Raw genomic sequence first — 21,732 nt, 5'->3', positions numbered from 1 at the left:
CCCGCTCAGCCTGCCCCCCGCTCAGCCTGCCCCACGCTCAGCCTGCCCTCCGCTCAGCCTGCCCTCCGCTCAGCCTGCCCCCCGCTCAGCCTGCCCCCCGCTCAGCCTGCCCTCCGCTCAGCCTGCCCTCCGCTCTGCCTGCCCTCCGCTCAGCCTGCCCTCCGCTCAGCCTGCCCCCCGCTCAGCCTGCCCCCCGCTCAGCCTGCCCTCCGCTCAGCCTGCCCTCCGCTCAGCCTGCCCCCCGCTCAGCCTGCCCCCCGCTCAGCCTGCCCCCCGCTCAGCCTGCCCTCCGCTCAGCCTGCCCTCCGCTCAGCCTGCCCCACGCTCAGCCAGCCCCACGCTCAGCTCCGCTCAGCCTGCCCCACGCTCAGCCTGCCCTCCGCTCAGCCTGCCCCACGCTCAGCTCCGCTCAGCCTGCCCCCCGCTCAGCCTCCCCTCCGCTCAGCCTGCCCCCCGCTCAGCCTGCCCCCCGCTCAGCCTGCCCCACGCCCAGCTCCGCTCAGCCTGCCCCACGCTCAGCCTGCCCCACGCTCAGCTCCGCTCAGCCTGCCCCCCGCTCAGCCTGCCCTCCGCTCAGCCTGCCCCCCGCTCAGCCTGCCCCCCGCTCAGCTCCGCTCAGCCTGCCCCCCGCTCAGCCTGCCCCCCGCTCAGCTCCGCTCAGCCTGCCCCACGCTCAGCCTGCCCCACGCTCAGCTCCGCTCAGCCTGCCCCCCGCTCAGCCTGCCCCCCGCTCAGCCTGCCCCACGCCCAGCTCCGCTCAGCCTGCCCCCCGCTCAGCCTGCCCCCCGCTCAGCCTGCCCCACGCCCAGCTCCGCTCAGCCTGCCCCACGCTCAGCTCCGCTCAGCCTGCCCCCCGCTCAGCCTGCCCCCCGCTCAGCCTGCCCTCCGCTCAGCCTGCCCTCCGCTCAGCCTGCCCCACGCTCAGCCTGCCCCACGCTCAGCCTGCCCCCCGCTCAGCCTGCCCCCCGCTCAGCCTGCCCCACGCTCAGCCTGCCCCCCGCTCAGCCTGCCCCACGCCCAGCTCCGCTCAGCCTGCCCCCCGCTCAGCCTGCCCCCCGCTCAGCCTGCCCCACGCTCAGCCTGCCCCACGCTCAGCTCCGCTCAGCCTGCCCCACGCTCAGCCTGCCCCCCGCTCAGCCTGCCCCACGCCCAGCTCCGCTCAGCCTGCCCCCCGCTCAGCCTGCCCCCCGCTCAGCCTGCCCCCCGCTCAGCCTGCCCCACGCTCAGCCTGCCCCCCGCTCAGCCTGCCCCACGCCCAGCTCCGCTCAGCCTGCCCCCCGCTCAGCCTGCCCCCCGCTCAGCCTGCCCCACGCTCAGCCTGCCCCACGCTCAGCCTGCCCCACGCTCAGCTCCGCTCAGCCTGCCCTCCGCTCAGCCTGCCCTCCGCTCAGCCTGCCCCCCACTCAGCCTGCCACCCGCTCAGCCTGCCCCACGCCCAGCTCCGCTCAGCCTGCCCCCCGCCCAGCCTGCCCTCCGCTCAGCCTGCCCCACGCCCAGCCTGCCCCACGCTCAGCCTGCCCCCCGCCCAGCCTGCCCCCCGCCCAGCCTGCCCCCCGCTCAGCCTGCCCTCCGCTCAGCCTGCCCTCCGCTCAGCCTGCCCCACGCCCAGCCTGCCCCACGCTCAGCCAGCCCCCCGCCCAGCCTGCCCCCCGCCCAGCCGGCCCCCCGCTCAGCCTGCCCCCCGCTCAGCCTGCCCCACGCTCAGCTCCGCTCAGCCTGCCCCCCGCTCAGCCTGCCCCCCGCTCAGCCTGCCCCCCGCTCAGCTCCGCTCAGCCTGCCCCCCGCTCAGCTCCGCTCAGCCTGCCCCCCGCTCAGCCTGCCCCCCGCGCAACCTGCCCCCCGCTCAGCCTGCCCCCCGCTCAGCCTGCCCTCCGCTCAGCCTGCCCCCCGCTCAGCCTGCCCACCGCTCAGCCTGCCCTCCGCTCAGCCTGCCCCCCGCTCAGCCTGCCCCACGCTCAGCTCCGCTCAGCCTGCCCCCCGCTCAGCCTGCCCCCCGCGCAACCTGCCCCCCGCCCAGCCTGCCCCCCGCTCAGCCTGCCCTCCGCTCAGCCTGCCCCACGCTCAGCCTGCCCCACGCTCAGCCTGCCCCACGCTCAGCCTGCCCCACGCTCAGCCTGCCCCCCGCTCAGCCTGCCCTCCGCTCAGCCTGTCCCCCGCTCAGCCTGCCCCACGCTCAGCCTGCCCCACGCTCAGCCTGCCCCACGCTCAGCCTGCCCCACGCTCAGCTCCGCGCAGCCTGCCCCACGCTCAGCCTGCCCCACGCTCAGCCTGCCCCACGCTCAGCCTGCCCCCCGCTCAGCCTGTCCCCCGCTCAGCCTGCCCCACGCTCAGCCTGCCCCACGCTCAGCCTGCCCCACGCTCAGCCTGCCCCACGCTCAGCCTGCCCCACGCTCAGCCTGCCCCACGCTCAGCCTGCCCCACGCTCAGCCTGCCCCACGCTCAGCCTGCCCCACGCTCAGCCTGCCCCACGCTCAGCCTGCCCCACGCTCAGCCTGCCCTCCGCTCAGCCTGCCCCACGCTCAGCCTGCCCCCCGCTCAGCCTGCCCCACGCTCAGCCTGCCCTCCGCCCAGCCGCAGCACCCTCACCTTTATCGACATTTACGACATTGTGTGGATTGCTGCTCGCAAGAAATCCATATTCCAGTAGGAGTCGCTGGTTGTCATGTGGTCCATAGCAGATGAAAACCTGCTCGTACCGCCTGCATTTTGTGACTGTCCGGATTTCATAATGTTTGCTTATCCGGTTGAAAGCAGCCGTTACCTGAAAAGTGGAGAAATGCAAGTTAAACCCGATACAAGCCTACTCCTGATGCTTTCTAGTTAAAATTGTCACCTTCGTGTTTAACTCTGTTGTACCCTCAATAACGACGCTGGAGAGTAAAATGGTAAAGAAGGCTTTAATTAGCTAAGAACTAGCCTGGTGCCGAGTCGGGTGCTTACTGGGTGCCGCCTGCAAGGCGGCCCCTCATATGCGACTCCCAGGTGGGCGGAGCCGGAGGCGGAGTCCCCCAGGGCTCCAAGCCCGGTCTTGAAGGGGACATCACCTTACATGATGATAAGGGTACAGTAATGCAATAACCGTTCATCACATTCACCCCCTGTTTAAAAAACGAAGTCCGGCGGGGGTGAAGTGGAATCATAAGTCCATTCGTTTTGGCGGCCTGATCGTCCTCATCGACCTCCTCAGCTCGGGCAGTGCTGCGGCGGACATGGACATCTTAGTTGAGGGTACATCTGGGAGCACGGTGGTCGGAACCTTGGTCCGGGACGGGGTATGCAATCGGGGCGCATGGGAAATAGCTGGGGCTGGGAGTAGCGGTGCCGGCGCTGGAGGGGGGGGGGGTCCGCGCGGTCGGTGTCCACCGATGGGGAGTGGGACCGGGCGGGGGGAGTAGTGGGTGCTGGATCCCGCAGGGGAGCCGTGAGGGTAGGGGCGTCTGTAGTGGGGGAACCAGCGGGTGCTAGATCCCGGAGGGAAACTGTATCTTGCCTGTCGTCGGGGTACTCGACATAGGTGTATCGGGGGTTCGCATGTAGTAATCGGACCCTCTCGACGAGGGGGTCCGTTTTATGGCTCCTCGCGTGCCACCGGAGAAGAACAGGTCCCGGAGCCGTCAGCCAAGGTGGAAGCGAGACCCCGGAGGTGGACTTCCTGGGGAAGACAAACAAGCGGTTATGAGGGGTCTCATTCATGGCCGTGCAGAGGAGCGACGTAATGGAGTGTAGGGCATCAGGTAGGACCTCCTGCCAGCGGGTGGTTGGGAGACTTCTCGACCATAGGGCCAGAAGGACAGTCTTCCACACTGTTGCGTTCTCCCTCTCCACCTGCCCGTTTCCCCACGGGTTATAACTGATCGTTCTGTTCGAGGCGATGCCTTCGCTGAGCAAATACTGATGAAGTTCATCGCTCATGAACGATGTACCCCGGTCGCTGTGGATATAAGCGGGGAAACCAAACAGGGTGAAGATGGTGCGCAGTGCCTTTATCACGATGGCCGAGGTCATGTCGGGACAGGGGACGGCGAATGGGAAGTGGTAGAACTCGTCGATGACAGTGAGGAAGTAGGCATTGCGATTGGCGGACGGGAGGGGGCCCTTGAAGTCCACACTTAGTCGCTCAAAGGGCCCCGAGGCCTTCACGAGACGAGCCTTGTCTGGCCGGTAGAAGTGCGGTTTGCACTCCGCGCAGATCTGGCAAGCCCTGGTCATGGCCTTGACCTCCTCGGTTGAGTAAGGTAGGTTGTGGGACTTGATAAAGTGGATGAGCCGGGTAACCCCCGGGTGACAGAGGTCATTGTGGATGGCTTGCAGGTGGTCCTCCTGCGCAGTGGCGCACGTGCCGCGGGACAGGGCATCTGGGGGCTCATTGAGCTCCCCTGGACGATACTTGATATTGTACGTGTAGGTGGAGAGTTCGATCCTCCACCTCAAAATTTTATCGTTTTTTATTTTGCCCCGTTGTGCGTTATCAAACATGAAGGCTACCGACCGTTGGTCGGTGCCGAGGGTGAACCTCCTACAGGCTAGGTAGTGCCTACAGTGCCGCACAGCCTCCACAATGGCTTGTGCCTCCTTCTCGACTGCAGAGTGCCGAATCTCGGAGGCGGTGAGGGTCCGGGAGAAGCATGCTACTGGTCTGCCTGCCTGGTTGGGGGTAGCAGCCAGGGCGATGTCTGATGCATCGCTCTCTACCTGGAAAGGGATAGTTTCGTCCACCGCGTGCAAAGCGGCCTTGATGATGTCGGCCTTGATGCGGCTGAAGGCCGATCGGGCCTCAGCCGACAGGGGAAATATCGTGGTCTTTATGAGGGGGCGTGCTTTGTCCGCATATTTGGGGACCCACTGGGCGTAATAGGAAAAGAGCCCCAGGCACCGTTTGAGGACCTTGAGGCTGCGGGGGAGGGGATGTTCCTTAAGGGGGCGCATGCGGTTGGGGTCGGGATCAAGGACCCCGTTTTCCACGACATAGCCGAGGTTGGCGAGCTGGGTTGTGTGGAAAACGCACTTTTCCTTGTTATAGGTTAGTTTGAGGGCTCGGGCGGTCTAGAACATAGAACATAGAACATTGCGGCGCAGTACAGACCCTTCGGCCATCGATGTTGCGCCGACCTGTGAAACCACTCTAAAGCCCATCTACACTATTCCCTTATCGTCCATATGTCTATCCAATGACCATTTGAATGCCCTTAGTGTTGGCGAGTCCACTACTGTTGCAGGCAGGGCATTCCACACCCTTACTACTCTCTGAGTAAGGAACCTCCCTCTGACATCTGTCTTATATCTATCTCCCCTCAATTTAAAGCTATGTCCCCTCGTGCTAGACATCATCATCCGAGGAAAAAGGCTCTCACTGTCCACCCTATCCAATCCTCTGATCATCTTGTATGCCTCAATTAAGTCACCTCTTAACCTTCTTCTCTCTAACGACAACAGCCTCAAGTCATAGAACATAGAACATTACAGCGCAGTACAGGCCCTTCGGCCCTCGATGTTACGCCGACCTGTGAAACCACTCTAAAGCCCATCTACGCTATTCCCTTATTGTCCATATGTCTATCCAATGACCATTTGAATGTCCTTAGTGTTGGCGAGTCCACTACTGTTGCAGGCAGGGCATTCCACGCCCTTACTACTCTCTGAGTAAAGAACCTACCTCTGACTTCTGTCCTATATCTATCTCCCCTCAATTTAAAGCTATGTCACCTCGTGCTAGACATCACCATCCGAGGAAAAAGGCTCTCACTGTCCACCCTATCTAATCCTCTGATCATCTTGTGTGCCTCAATTAAGTCACCTCTTAACCTTCTTCTCTCTAACGAAAACAGCCTCAAGTCCCTCAGCCTTTCCTCATAAGATCTTCCCTCCATACCAGGCAACATTCTGGTAAATCTCCTCTGCACCCTTTCCAATGCTTCCACATCCTTCCTATAATGCGGCGACCAGAATTGCACGCAATACTCCAAATGCAGCTGCACCAGAGTTTTGTACAGCTGCAACATGACCTCATGGCTCCGAAACTCAATCCCTCTACCAATAAAAGCTAACACACCGTACGCCTTCTTAACAACCCTCTCAGCCTGGGTGGCAACTTTCAGGGATCTATGTACATGGACACCGAGATCTCTCTGCTCATCCACACTGCCAAGAATCTTACCATTAGCCCAGTACTCAGTCTTCCTGTTATTCCTTCCAAAATGAATCACCTCACACTCCGAAACTCAATCTGTCCCATCGGAACAGCTCCCTCCTTCCCCAGTAGTGGTGCCAATGTCTCCCATACCAACCTTTGAGCCAAGCATTATTGACCCTGTTCCAATTAGCTCATGGCTCCGGTAATAATCCGGAGATTATCACCTTTTTGGTTCTGTTTTTTAATATAGAACATTACAGCGCAGTACAGGCCCTTCGGCCCTCGATGTTGCGCCATATCGTCCATATATCTATCCAATGACCATTTGAATGCCCTTAGTGTTGGCGAGTCCACTACTGTTGCAGGCAGGGCATTCCACGCCCTTACTACTCTCTGAGTAAAGAACCTACCTCTGACATCTGTCTTATAGCTATCTCCCCTCAATTTAAAGCTATGTCCCCTCGTGCTAGCCATCACCATCCGAGGAAAAAGGCTCTCACTGTCCACCCTATCCAATCCTCTGATCATCTTGTATGCCTCAATTAAGTCACCTCTTAACCTTCTTCTCTCTAACGAAAACAGCCTCAAGTCCCTCAGCCTTTCCTCATAAGATCTTCCCTCCATACCAGGCAACATGCTGGTAAATCTCCTCTGCACCCTTTCCAATGCTTCCACATCCTTCCTATAATGCGGCGACCAGAATTGCACGCAATACTCCAAATGTGGCAGCACCAGAGTGTTGCAACATGACCTCATGGCTCCTAAACTCTACCAATAAAAGCTAACACACCGTACGCCTTCTTAACAACCCTCTCAACCTGGGTGGCAACTTTCAGGGATCTATGTACATGGACACTGAGATCTCTCTGCTCATCCACACTGCCAAGAATCTTACCATTAGCCCAGTACTCAGTCTTCCTGTTATTCCTTCCAAAATGAATCACCTCACACTTTTCTGCATTAAACTCCATTTGCCACCTCTCAGCCCAGCGCTGCAGCTTATCTATGTCCCTCTGTAACTTGTAACATCCTTCCGCACTGTCCACAACTCCACCGACTTTAGTGTCATCTGCAAATTTACTCACCCATCCTTCTACGCCCCCCTCATGGTCATTTATAAAAATGACAAACAGCAGTGGCCCCAAAACAGATCCTTGTGGTACACCACTAGTAACTGGACTCCAGTCTGAACATTTCCCATCAACCACCACCCTTTGTTTTCTTCCAGCTAGCCAATTTGATCCAAACTGCTGAATCACCCTGAATCCCATGCCTCCGTATTTTCTGCAGTAGCCTACCATGGGGAATCTTATCAAACGCTTTACTGAAATCCATATACACCACATCAACTGCTTTACCCTCATCCACCTGTTTGGTCACCTTCTCAAAGAACTCAATAAGGTTTGTGAGGCACGACCTACCCTTCACAAAACCGTGTTGACTATCTCTAATCAAATTATTCCTTTCCAGATGATTATACATCTTATCTCTTATAAACCTTTCCAAGATTTTGCCCACAACAGAAGTAAGGCTCACTGGTCTATAGTTACCGGGGTTGTCTCTACTCCCCTTCTTGAACAAGGGGACAACATTTGCTATCCTCCAGTCTTCTGGCACTATTCCTGTAGACAAAGATGACTTCAAGATCAAGGCCAAAGGCTCAGCAATCTCCTCCCTAGCTTCCCAGAGAATCCTAGGGTAGATCCCATCCGGCCCAGTGGACTTATCTATTTTCACACTTTCCAGAATTGCTAACGCCTCCTCATGAACCTCAAGCCCTTCTAGTCTAGTAGCCTGAATCTCAGTATTCTCCTCGACAACATTGTCTTTTTCCTGTGTGAATACTGACGACAAATATTCATTTAGCACCTCTCCTATCTCCTCGGACTCCACGCACAACTTCCCACTACTGTCCTTGACTGTCCCTACTCTTATCCTAGTCATTCTTTTATTCCTGACATATCTATAGAAAGCTTTAGGGTTATCCTTGATCCTACCTGCCAAAGACTTCTCATGTCCCCTCCTGGCTCTTCTTAGCTCTCTCTTTAGGTCTTTCCTAGCTAACTTGTAACTCTCGAGCGCCCTAACTGAACCTTCATGTCTCATCTTTACATAAGCCTCCTTCTTCCTCTTGACAAGTGTTTCGGCTGCTTTAGTAAACCACGGTTCCCTCGCTCGGCCACTTCCTCGCTGCCTGACAGGTACATACTTATCAAGGACACGCAGTAGCTGTTCCTTGAACAAGCTCCACATTTCCATTGTGCCCATCCCCTGCAGTTTTCCTCTCCATCCAATGCATCCTAAGTCTTGCCTCATCGCATCATAATTGCCTTTCCCCCAGATATAACTCTTGCCCTGCGGTATATCTTTGCAATCCTTTCCTCTACATCTCTGGAACTTTTCGGAGGCCTGTAGAAAACCCCTAATGTCAAAGTCAATATTTTCGCTTCTGTGGTAGAAAAATTCAACACATTCAACACATTCGTTAAGACAGAATAACAAGCTTTATTGTCGAAAACAACTGCTTGCAGTAATGGCTGAAACTTGAAGTAAGAGGGCAGTCAACAAAACTGCTCAGTCTTTCACAAGTTCCGAGCTTTTCGCGGAGAATTAGCTCAATATTTATACATTAACTTTATTAAGATTATGTGACAACAGTTTGGTCAGGAGTTTGATCGGAAATACAAACGGAAGCAAAGACCAGACCATACGGGCAGCACGGTAGCATTGTGGATAGCACAATTGCTTCACAGCTCCAGGGTCCCAGGTTCGATTCCGGCTTGGGTCACTGTCTGTGCGGAGTCTGCACATCCTCCCCGTGTGTGCGTGGGTTTCCTCCGGGTGCTGCGGTTTCCTCCCACAGTCAAAAGATGTGCGGGTTAGGTGGATTGGCCATGATAAATTGCCCTTAGTGTCCAAAATTGCCCTTAGTGTTGGGCGGGGTTACTGGGTTATGGGGATAGGGTGGAGGTGTTGACCTTGGGTAGAGTGCTCTTTCCAAGAGCCGGTGCAGACTCGATGGGCCGAATGGCCTCCTTCTGCACTGTAAATTCTATGTTTGGTCATATCACTCATACCATTATTTAGTCCTCGGAGGGAACATTGAAAGGTCAGAATAGATTTGTTTCTTCCTGAACCTATCTTTGTTTTAAATTCCTACGGCCCTGGGTTATGACGAGTTAGTTTTATTAGGAGCTGCCGAGGTCCGGTGTTTTGGAATGGCTCGACCTTCGCTGATCTTTTCAGACTTCAAGTTATGCAGAGTTGGCCTATGGCCATACAGCTCTGAAAATGGTTAGGGCAGCATTCTTTACCTGGGCCTGGGGAGCTGGAATGAGTAGTTTCAGTCTTTCTTATATGTATCAAACCTTTTGACCAGTTTTCCCATCATGCCATTACTTAATTCGTACCATATCACAACAACAGGGTGACCTCTCCTTTCCAGTTTCTAACTTTTCGAGGTTCGCGTCATAGTCCTGCTGATCATGGCTGCAGATGGTGACGTAGTCCAAGTACGGATATGTAGCCCGCAAGCCGTACTGGTCCACCATTTGGTCCATCGCCCTCTGGAAGACCATTTGTGACGCCGAAAGGGACCCTGAGGAAGTGGAAGAGCCGGCCGGCTGCTTCGAAGGCAGTATAGGGGCAGTCTTTTGGTCGGATAGGGAGCTGGTGTAGGGGCATTTGAGATCGACCGTGGAAAATACCCGGTATTGGGCAATCCGATTTACCATTTCTGCTATGCGAGGAAGGGGGCACGCATCGAGCTGCGTGAAGCGGTTTATGGTCTGGCTATAATCCACGACCATCCGTTTCTTTTCCCCGTACCGGACTACCACCACTTGTGCTCTCCAGTGGCTGTTGCTAGCCTCGATGACCCCCTCTCCCAGTAAACGCTGGACCTCTGACTTGATAAAAGTCATGTCTTGGGCACTGTAGCGCCGGCTCCTGGTGGCGACAGGCGTACAGTCGGGAGTGAGGTTCGCGAATAGAGAGGGGTGTGCGACTTTCAGTGTCGCAAGGCTGCATACCGTGAGGGGGGGCAAGGGTCCGCCGAACTTCAGTGTCAGGCTTCGGTGGCTGCACTGGGAATCCAGTCCGGGCAGCAGGGGGCGCAGAGGTGAGGGAGGATATACAGTTTGAAACGGGTGTATTCGGCGCCCTGGATCGAGAGATCCACAATACAATACCTCTTGATTTGGACTGGGTGGGACCCGGATGCGACGGCTATAGTTTGGGACATGGGATGGGTGCGCAAGGAGAAGCGCCTTACCGTTTCTGGATGAATAAAGCTCTCCGTGCTCCCGGAGTCGAAAAGGCATGGAGTGTCGCGCCGTTGACCTGGACCTGCATCATGGAGTTCTGCAGGTGTTTTGGCCGCGTTTGGTCAAGGGTGATCGCTCCCAGTTGTGGGTAGTCCGAGTCCTCAGCCGAGTCGGATTCGTAAAATGGCCGCCGCCGGCGGTCGCACGTGTCGGGTCAAGAAGATGGCCGCTGCCGAGATGGCCGGCCCCATGATTCGCACGAGGCAGATGATGCGTCAGAGGGGGCATGTCGGGTCGATGCGCAGCCGCGAGGCCTGCGGGCCTGTGAGCCTGATTTTCAGGCCTGCTGTTCTTTGTGTTTCTGGCCCTTGGGCCTGGCCAGGCAGACCCTCACAAAATGCCCCTTCTTCCCACTGTCACTGCAGATGGCAGAGCAGGCTGGGCAGCGTGGGCGTGGGTTCTGGCCCTGCCCACAGAGGTAGCATGGTGTGCCCCTGGTCTGGGCGGTTCACCGCGCGGCGCAGGCCCGTAAAGTGGACCACTCTGGGAAGTCTGGAGGGGGGCTCGCAGCGCTCGCGGGGTATGTGCCTAAATTCTGTCGGGCCACTTCCAGCGAGGAGGCGAGCGTTAGCGTGTCCTGGAGGTCTTTTGCCCCGTTTTTGAGTAGCCGCTGCCAGATGTAGGTCGAGCGGATGCCGGACACGAAAGCGTCTCTGATGTGCAGGTACATATGGCTTTCCCCCGTCACATCCTGATGGTCACAATCCCTGGCGAGCGCAGTGAGTTTTTCTACGAATTCGACTAGCGTTTCCCCCGAGCGCTGCCGGCAGGTAGAGAGCAGATGCCGGGCATGTACCTCGTTGATGGGTTTGACAAACCGCTTGCGTAGTATCTCGACCGCCTCTTCGTAGGTAGTCGCCTTTTCGAGCGTGGCGGAGATTCTGTGACTCACCCGGGAGTGGAGTAGGCGCAGCTTGCGTGGCCCCAGGATGGGAGTCTTGGAGGAGTCCAGGTAGGCCTCAAAGCATCGGAGCCAGTATTTAAGAATTTCCTTTGCCTCCGGTGTCCGTGCTTCCAGATTGAGCTTCTCTGGTTTTAGGCCTGCATCCATCCTGATGTAGTTTAGCTTATTAAATTGTTATACCGTCAATAATGACGCTAGAGAGTAAAACGGTAAAGAAGACTTTAATCAGCGAAGAACTAGCCTGGTGCCGAGTCGGGTGCTTACTTATATGCGACTCCCAGGTGGGCGGAGCCGGAGGCGGAGTCCCCCAGGGTTTCAAGCCCGGTCTTAAAGGGGACATCACCTTACATGATGATAAGGGTACAGTAATGCAATAACCGTTCATCACAAACTCCCTCCATGGCCTCAGCCCTCCCTCCAACTCTGCAAACTTTCTCAGCCTGAAAACCCATACAAGAACTCTCCGTCTTTGTAACTCCGTCATCGTGTGTCCACTATCACAGCTCCCGTCTTCCCAATGATGGCGGCCATGCCATCAGTCTTTTACACCCCATGCTCCGCAATGCCCCCTGAACCCATCAGTGTGGCCACCCCCTCTTCACCTTTAAGACCCTCGATAAAACCTCTCGCTTTGACCATGGTTTCAGGATCTCCTGTTCGTACCTATTTCCGTGGTCAGCATCCACTGTCTGGCTCTGTTTTTTTTTGAAGCAACCTGGGCCGATTTGTGTCAATAGAAAAGATGTCATAAAAATGCACGTTGTTGTGTTAAACCTCTAAATTTTGCTGCTGACAGTGTGTGGCAGTGCGTTCCTTTTTCCTCAATACCCACATGGATATCTGCTGGTAGAAAGTGGAGCTGCAAGCTGAGAGAGAGAGAGAGAGAGAGAAAGAGCGAGAGAGCTCACTACCTGCTCCCAGGCAGTTGCCAACCTGGCTCTGAAACGGTTGCTAGGAGAAGATTGATCAACAGCTCAGGTTGGCTCAGAGTCAGATATTTCCTCCCTGTGGAGAATAATATTAACATTTTGTTCCTGGTAGAAGAAACTGCAAAGCATTTGGCAATGCTGCCAACCCAACTGGAGGAATGGGTGGGGGGGGGGGGGGGGGGGGGGGGGGGGGGGGGGGGACAAGAGGAGGGGGTCAAAACAAAGGACACAAGAGGACATGACAAAGTAAAACATCAGGAAATGTACCGGAATCTTAAATGAATGCAGGGACATGTACAGAAGAGAGAGGTATCTATCGGTTGCTTTGGCTGCGATGTTGGTTGAGGTGGGCAGCATTATAGGATTTTATGGAAAAGCAAAACACTGCAGATGTTGGGAATCTGAAATTAAAACAGATAATTCTGGAACATCTCAGCAGCATCTGTGTCGAGTTTCCAGTCTGACCAGTCTTCAGATCTAAAGTGGGTGGGGGGGGGGGGGGGGGGGAAGAGAGAGAAATGTGGGGGATTTTATTCTGTTTGAGAGGGAGTGAAGCAGGTGGAGCAAATTAGAAGGTCACAAATGGGTGGGAGCTCAGAGCGGTTTGACAAAGAATTGAGTCGGCCAATATAAATCAGTCATATCAAAACCGTGAACCACCTTTCCAAGATGGGATAGCGATGGCGGTCTGGGAAAAAGAGAGGGAAGACCCTTTCAAAGGTCATTTAAGTCAATTTAAGTTGAAAGCAACCACCACTGCTGGCTTCAACCATGAATGTACAAACATTCCTGACAATGTATTTTAATTTAAGCAAACTTACTTTTTTGTTGATGCGAACCGTTTTCTTACCTGAGCAGAAGGACTGTGGTTCAACAGGTCTAAGTATGGTGCCAAGGCATAGACATCAGGCTGTCGCGACAAGAACTCACTTTGCTCATGCTCCATAAAAACGGTCCTCGTGTTGATACTGCACCAAGCCCAGCGGAAAGCATTATAAGTGAAAACACTCTCCGTGGGCTGGAAAATAAGGGCTGCAATGAACTGAAGAAGTATTGGGAAGTACGGTACAGCTCCTGAACCTCACTCTTCTGCTGCTGAATCCTCTTAAACCAGAGGGCAAGGAAACAGATTGATTACTTCCTCTGCCAAGTAAACTGGACATGTGTACGTCTTGGGTAAGACATCAATATAGGGCTTCCATGAAGACCGGCTCCCAGAATGTCTCTCAGAAATGAGAAAAGTACACAAGGCTTGGAGAGGAGACAAACGAGGCTTCCACCTGGAAACAAAAAGCTACATTTTAGAATGATACAGAAATGTAATTTGCTACACAAAAAAAACGTTAAAATCCATAATTGTGATTCACTCCTTCAGCAAATTATTATCCATTAGGTAAGTTGCACAATCATTTAATTTTACAGAACAGAAGGTGGCCATTTGGTTAATCGCATCCATGCTAGCTCACTGGTGGATTTCCCTTGGGTCCCATTTCGCTACACTTCAATAGAAAGTGAAGGATTTTTTGAAGCCCTTTAAGCCCATGCATTCTGGGAAAAAATAAAATGATTTGGTAACATCACTGGACAACTGTAGATTGAGTGCCACGGGACAGAGGTAAACCTATCACATTTCAACTAAAGATTTTTAAAAATTATTAAATTGAACTACATCCCGAGTAGATCAAATACCTGTCATAGGTATGCAATGGCAAAGGACATTCAAGGGCATCTATCACGTTGCATCACATTCCATCGGTTTCAGCGAATATTAAAGGGTTGTGTTCACTTACACAATGCCTCCTCTAGGTCGCACATGGTTCTCTGGCTCAGATATGCTGTTATCTCATACTAAATGAATTCATCACGAGAGTTAATCAGCCTTCAGTGGAGCATTTTACTCAACTCTTATGTTACTCATTCAAACAGCACAACCATTTTGTCTGAAATAGTTCAGCTTCCCTCACTGAGTAACCCCTCAGTGCCAAAGCACGGCAAAGGAGATTCTCTTCCATTTCCCCCTATCATTTAGGAAAACAGGGGCAATGTCATCTTATTTAATTGAGCAAATTCCATAAAAGCATCTTAGCGCTCAAGACAAGTTTCCCAAATTCTAAGCTTCCCCTTTTAGAACGTAGAACATACAGCGCAGGAGGCCATTCGGCCCAAAGAGTCTACACCGACCCACTTAGACCCTCACTTCCACCCTATCCCCGTAACCCAATAACCCCTCCTCACCTTTTTGGTCACTAAGGGCAATTTATCATGGCCAATCCACCTAACCTGCACGTCTTTGGACTGTGAACAAAGAACAAAGCAATTCAGCACAGGAACAGGCCCTTCGGCCCTCCATACTGCGCCGACCATGCTGCCCATCTAAACTACAATCTTCTACACTTCCGGGGTCCGTATCCCTCTATTCCCATCCTAGTCATGTATTTGTCAAGATGCCCCTTAAATGTCACTATCGTCCCTGCTTCCACCAACTCCTCCGGCAGCGAGTTCCAGGCACCCACTACCCTCTGCGTAAAAAACTTGCCTCGTACATCTCCTCTAAACCTTGCCCCTCGCATCTTAAACCTATGCCCCCTAGTAATTGACCCCTCTACCCTGGGAAAAAACTTCTGACTATCCACTCTGTCTATGCCCCTCATAATTTTGTAGACCTCGATCAGGTCGCCCCTCAACCTCCGTCGTTCCAGTGAGAACAAACCGAGTTTATTCAACCTCTCCTCATAGCTAATGCCCTCCATACCAGGCAACATCCTGGTAAATCTCTTCTGCACCCTCTCTAAAGCCTCCACATCCTTCTGGTAGTGTGGTGGCCAGAATTGAAGTGTGGCCTAACTAAGGTTCTATACAGCTGCAACATGACTTGCCAATTCTTATACTCAATGCCCCGGCCAATGAAGGCAAGCATGCCGTATGCCTTCTTGACTACCTTCTCCACCTGTGTTGCCCCTTTCAGTGACCTGTGGACCTGTACACCTAGATCTCGCTGACTTTCACTACTCTTGAGGGTTCTACCATTCACTGTATATTCCCTACCTGCATTAGACCTTCCAAATGCATTACCTCACGTTTGTCCGGATTAAACTCCATCTGCCACCTCGCCGCCCAATTCTCCAAACGATCTAAATCCTGCTGTAAGTTGTATCCTCTGACAGTCCTCATTGCTATCCGCAATTCCACCAACCTTTGGTCTTACTAATCAGACCAGTTACATTTACCTCCAAATCATTTCTATATACTACGAACAGCAAAGGTCCCAGCACTGATCCCTGCGGAACACCACTAGTCGCAGCCCTCCAATCAGAAAAGCACCCTTCCATTGCTACTCTCTGCCTTCTATGACCTAGCCAGTTCTGTATCCATCTTGCCAGCTCACCTCTGATCCCGTCTGACTTCATCTTTTGTACCAGTCTGCCATGAGGGACCTTGTCAAAGGCCTTCCAGAAGTCCATATAAACAACATCCACTGCCCTACCTGCATCAATCATCTTTGTGACCTCTTCGAAAAACTCTATCAAGTTAGTGAGACACGACCTCCCCTTCACAAAACCGTGCTGCCTCTCGCTAATACGACCCCTTGCTTCCAAATGGGAGTAGATCCTGTCTCGAAGAATTCTCTCCAGGAATTTCCCTACCAAGGACGTAAGGCTCACCGGCTGTAGTTCCCTGGATTATGCTTGCTCCCCTTCTTAAACAAAGGAACAACATTGGCTATTCTCCAGTCCTCCGGGACATCATCTGAAAACAGTGAGGATCCAAATATTTCTGTGGGAGGAGACCGGAGCACCCGGAGGAAACACACGCAGACACGTGGAGAACGTGCAGTCTCCTCACGGACAGTGACCCAGCAAGGAATCGAATCTGGGAGCCTGGTGCTGTGAAGCCACAGTACTAGCCACTTGTGCTACCGTGCTGCCATAAAGTCTTCCAGTCTTCCAACCCACTTTTTTCTCAGACTTCCAACCCACTTTTAAGTTTTAACACTTGTTGGGATTCTCAAATGACTTCCTTAAATTGGAGTTGATTTGCATACTTGACCGGGGCACTAATCCCACGGCAGAAGAATTAAAAGAGATGTGACCTATGCTCTTTGAACCCTTCCCTTGCCCTCCACTGGTCTTGCTCAGGAACCTATTCATGAACATTTCCACTCCCTCTATAGTTATCTGGTGGATTATGCTTAGTTTCCATTGAGATAAGTCATTTGTTTTATAAAGTAAGACTCCCACTGGATTTTTATAACAGAATCTAGCACCATGGGGCGCAACTTACCTCTCAATGTATTCACCCAAATAACTGTTCAGGACAGTAGTAGTGGTGAGCAGACACTTCTCAGGTAATTTAATAACCAGATCTCCTGGCTAAATAAGAAACAGGAAGAAATTAGGTTTAAGTTATTCATATTTACCGCATTGCATCATCAAGAAGTTGGATGAAGTATGGACAAAACCAAACAACAAAGATCTTCTGGGATGTAATTTAAAACTCTAAAATTGTCATAGCTTCTTTCCTCAAATAGAGCCACAGGACTGGATTCTCCGATTGCTGGCGCCAAAATTGCATTCGACGATTCGCTGGAGAGTCGCCGTTTATGGTGGAATCGGGGCGGCGCCATTTTTCCGATGCTCCGCCCCCTCAAAAACCGGGGAGTACGCCGGACGCCATATGGACGGCCTCAGGACGTCACCTGAGGCCGTCCCCGATGCTCTGCTCCCGCTGGGCCGAGTGTCCCGATGGCTTTAGTCGCGTGTGCTCACACCATTCAGGGACCTTGCGTGCGGCTGCGGACTGTGTCCAGCGCCGCCACAGCCGGGGGGGGGGGGAGCCGTTCCGCAGGCAGGGGGTCTTCGGCGGGGGCTGGGGGCCGGTGGTCCGAGGGTGGCGAGGCTGGTTACGGGAGGGGCAGTTTTTGGCAGTCTGGGACTGCGCGCGGCCGGTGCCATGTTGCACGGCGTGGCCGGCACAGGCGGCCACCGTGCACATGTGCAGTGACGGCCAAGGACCCGGCCATTCTCTGGCCGCATGCGCAGGTGGCTTTACGCTGCACGGCTGCTAGCCCCCTACCGGACAGAGGATCGGTGCGGGGGCGGCGCCGACTTTCTGGTCGACTTTCTGGTCCTGCGGACATAGCCTCAGGATCAGAGAATCCAGCCCATAGAGTTTTACAGCACAGGAGGAGACCCTTCGGCCCAGCGGATCGGTGCTGGCCGTCAAGCACCAATTTATTCTAATCCCATTTTCTAGCACTTGGTCCATGGTCTTGTATGCGGTGGCGTTTTAAGTGCTCATTAACTGCCTCTTAAATCTTGTGAGGGTGCTCACCACTACCACCCTTTCAGACAGCGAGTTCCAGATTCCCACAACCTTCTGGATGTCAAGGTTTTTCCTCAAATCCCCTCTAAATATCCGCCGCTTATTTTAAAAAGTAAGGAGGGCGACGGAAAGTAATATTACAATCTCTGCAGAGATTGACAACATTCAAAAATAAATTTGTTGATTGCAGTTATTAGCTGAAAGGATGACATTACAGGACTTCACAATTCAAGACATTTATTGTCGCAAAAGACTAAAAGCACTGTTGTCCAAACACGGGGGTGATTTAACGGAAATGAAACAGAGTCCCATGGGGCGCGTTTAGCCGGGAGTTTCCCGGCATTGGCAGCGTAGAGAACGATCCCTCTATTAAATGGGACTCTGCTTCATTTCTGGGTCTCGGTGAGGAATGCCCCACCAAGGCCGCCATCAGTCCCATTTCCTGCAATAACGAGCTCACGCTCGCCAGTGCAGGGAGAGAGCCCAGCGCCATTTTTAATTGGCACCCCAATCTCTGAACTCCCCCCCCCACCCCCCCCCCCAAGCGTGGCCTCCAGACCTCCCCCTCCCCCCCCCCCCCCCCCCACTGCCCCAACCCAACAATAAGGGGATCAGCAAACCCCCCGCACCTCACCCCATAAGGGTTGGGCTCCCATAGGCCCAATCCCCGGCATGTGAAAGATGCCACCTGGGCACATTGGCACTGCCAGCTTGGCACCTTGGCAGTGCCACCTGTGCACGCAGGTTGCCACGCTGCCCAGAACCCGACCACCCAGGGTCCCCCAACTGACTGGAAAATCCCTCCAAGTACCGGTACATCTGATCCACATTGCTAAACGGCACTCGCTTGGAGTCTCTGAGGGGCGTGGGATTAGATCCCATGCCTTGACTTACTCCTGCGAGAGCATATTCAAGTGAGCCTGACTGCACTCTCGAATATGCAAATCTGGATCCTGCCCATTGTGCCCACAGTATAGCAGAGGCCTGCAGCCTCTAGCTACTCTCTCGCTGCCGGACCCTGGCAGGCAAAACCACCTGACTGAGATATCCAGTTAAACTTTAGGAGAGCCGGATCTTTGCAATGGCTTTCTTTGCAGCCTTACCGATGGCAATGTGAGTCACATGGGCCTTGTATCCAAGTGGAAATGCTGATTAGCTATCCTTGACAGCCCAACTCTCTCTCGACTTGGAAGTAAGATGACAGTTTAAAGCACAATAGTTTACAAGAGACATTCTCAACAGGTTTCTGGGACTTGGGAGACTCGCAGTCTGACCACTGGCATCATAGCTGCCTTTGTCATTGTCTGCAAGCGTGAATAACTTTTTGCCCATGAAAACAATCTAAGCCTTCCTTTCATCTTTAGCAGCCCCATTACCTGAATCTGTTGTCAGGCAGACTTCAGCCAGGACCCCCTTCCTCTTTTACCCCAAATTCAAGACACAGCCCCAAAACATTATAAACCTCATAATTCTAACAGCAACCTGTTAAAAAAAAAATGGAATTAACTATTTGAATGACTGACCTGGAGAGCTTTTGTGGTCATTAGTCCTCTACCAATATCTGTACAAGAAAGAATGGACACAATTACCCTTTAATCAGCGGAAATGGTTACAGATTGGTTTACTAGAAAAATGTCTTATTGTTTAATTTCCTCATATACAGATAGATTACCAACAACATCCTACATTTTTACATTTTCTGGGCGGTATGGAGGCACTGCTGCTTCACAGCTCCGGGGACCTGGGTTGAATTACGGCCTCGGGTCCCTGTCTGTGCGGAGTCTGCACATCCTCCCCATGTCTGCGTGGGTTTCCTCCGGGTGCTCCGGTTTCCTCCCACAGTCCAAAGATGTGCAGGTTAGGTGAACTGGCCATGCTAAATTGCTCCTTAGTGTCCAAAAGGTTAGGTGGAGTCACTGGGTTACGAGGATAGTGTGGAGACGTGGGCTTATGCAGGGTGCTCTTTCAAAGAGCCAGTGCAAACCCGATGGGCCGAATAGCCACCTTCTGCACTGTAAATTCTATGATTCTATGACTTACATAGCACCATTAAAAACTCAAAAGAACAGCATAATGAATATATAAGTAATTGGGTGTGCAATAACCTAGGGTCATAAGGTCACATAAGGTCATAAAGATCTGCAAAATAATTGGATTTCTGTACATATGTTTCCAGCAACAATGGCACTATTTTTCCTTTGGATAACTCAGTGTGTCTTTCAGAAGTTATGGGGGTCCTCAGAAGTGTATCAATATTTAAAAACACAAAAGCTTGAACAGAGCTCCTGCAGACTTTGTGGAGGAGATATCCGCTGAGAGAGAGCACTGAAATATTAATCAAGTTGCACAGTATAATGGCATGGGGCTTGAACCCACAACCTCGTTATTCAGAGACGAGAGTGATAACACTGAGCTGTGCTGACATTTAAATGTGGTATTCATCAATACCTGTACTGACACTTTCGATAGCACTGGGTATCTGCCAATCAGTGACTGTAAAGTGCACATTTTGTAAAAAGTATATAAACGTATCTGTCCAGAGAACCACAGAAAAGTTACAGCACCGAGGGAGGCCACTCGGCCCATCTTGTCCATGCCAGCCCGAGGACACCCAGGTGCCCTTTCTAACACCACCTTCCTGCACCCAGGCCATAACCCTGTAGCTTACAGCACTTACGGTGCAGATCTTTTTCAAAGAGTTTAGAGTCTCTGCCTCCACCACCAACTCGGGCAGCTGATTCCAGACTCCCCCCGCCCTCTGTGTAAAAAAAGTTCTTCCTCATGCCCCCTCAACACCTGCTGCCATTTATCTTGAATCTATGTCCCCTGGTTCTAGAATTATCCAATAAGAGAAACAATTTTATTCCCTCCACTCTATCTCTTCCCCTCATAATTTTGTAAACCTCAATTAAGTCACCCCTCAGCCTTCTTTGTCCCAAGGAAAATAACCCCAACCTATCCAACCTCTCCTCGTGTTTACACTTTTCCAGCCCTGGCAACATTCTTGTAAGCCTCCTCTGCACTCTCTCCAGAGCAATAATGTCTTTCCTGTGATGTGGTGACCAGAACTGCACACAATACTCCAGTTGTGGCCTCACAACTGGTGGGACGGGGAGAGCTGTTACCAATAGAACGTGCCGCACATTCAATGGGCTCTTTTGAAACAGGCATGAGGATTGAATTTTGCTGTTGATTTCGGCAGTATCAAGAAGCAAGTTGCAAACTTAGCAACATGAACCACAGGCACCCTTCAGTTGCGCTTCGCTGTTATTCTACGGCAAAACCAGACTGCAGATGAATGGGATCATACTCAATTCCAAACACATCAACCCAATCCGAATGGTGGATAAGCCTAATATGCCCAAAAAGCAAAAAGCCAAATCCTACAGAGGCTGGAGGTCTGATATACAGCAGTAAGTACTGGAAACCCTCAGCAGGAGGATCTGTCGGCATCTGTGGAGAGAAAATCGGAGTTCGAGTCCAATATAACTCTTCTTACATCGGACTCGAAGGTTAACTCTGTTCGTCTCTCCACAGATGCATACAGATCTGCTGAGTTTTCCCATAACTTTTTGTTTTCATTTTAAGTCTAATTTCTTATTGTGCATATATTTAATGGAGCATTGCACATCTAAGTAGCAAATTCTCATATACTGTAAAATACTGTACTGCCTCCAAGTAATGCTAGCACAAAATAAAGTGTTGTCATTTGTGCCCCACCAACTAATACGTTACTTTAAATATAGCAGGAAGGGGAGGGAGAAGTGTAAGCTTAAAAACAGTGAACTCATGTACCTGGAAAGTTTGCTGGCACCAAGTAGAAGTCATCAAAGCCCTTCTTTTTCAGCCATTTCCTCAGCTGCACATAATCCAACTGGTGACTGATGTTGGCTGTGCAAAATTGACAGACTTAATTACATTCTTACAGGTTATTACATTTAGTCGACATCAAGTTTATTGATCTGGCCAAAGCTAAATTAATATTTAACACAAATGCTCATTCCCTCCCAAGTGGCAAAGCATATTTCGTTGAAGACAGTAATTCACACTGAGGTATGATTACACAGGGCAGTCCATTCACCAACCTGGATTGTGGGTATCAAAATAGGGATGCAGGCGTGC

General features: G+C 52.7%; 1 protein-coding gene across 1 annotated transcript in view; it reads right to left on the bottom strand.

The window, feature by feature from the left end:
- setd4 (SET domain containing 4) overlaps window positions 1-21,732 on the bottom strand; it is an 80,063-nt gene that overhangs the window by 57,284 nt on the left and 1,047 nt on the right. The window contains 7 exon segments of the mRNA XM_072513360.1: window positions 2,587-2,761; window positions 13,139-13,311; window positions 13,314-13,395; window positions 13,397-13,568; window positions 16,570-16,658; window positions 19,134-19,171; window positions 21,406-21,501. Coding sequence (XP_072369461.1) covers window positions 2,587-2,761; window positions 13,139-13,311; window positions 13,314-13,395; window positions 13,397-13,568; window positions 16,570-16,658; window positions 19,134-19,171; window positions 21,406-21,501 — 825 coding nt within the window.

Source organism: Scyliorhinus torazame, chromosome 8 (genome assembly GCF_047496885.1).
Source record: "Scyliorhinus torazame isolate Kashiwa2021f chromosome 8, sScyTor2.1, whole genome shotgun sequence".
Lineage (NCBI taxonomy): Eukaryota > Metazoa > Chordata > Chondrichthyes > Carcharhiniformes > Scyliorhinidae > Scyliorhinus > Scyliorhinus torazame.
Note: the sequence above shows the minus strand (reverse complement) of the source record. Positions and strands in the feature narration are given on the sequence as shown.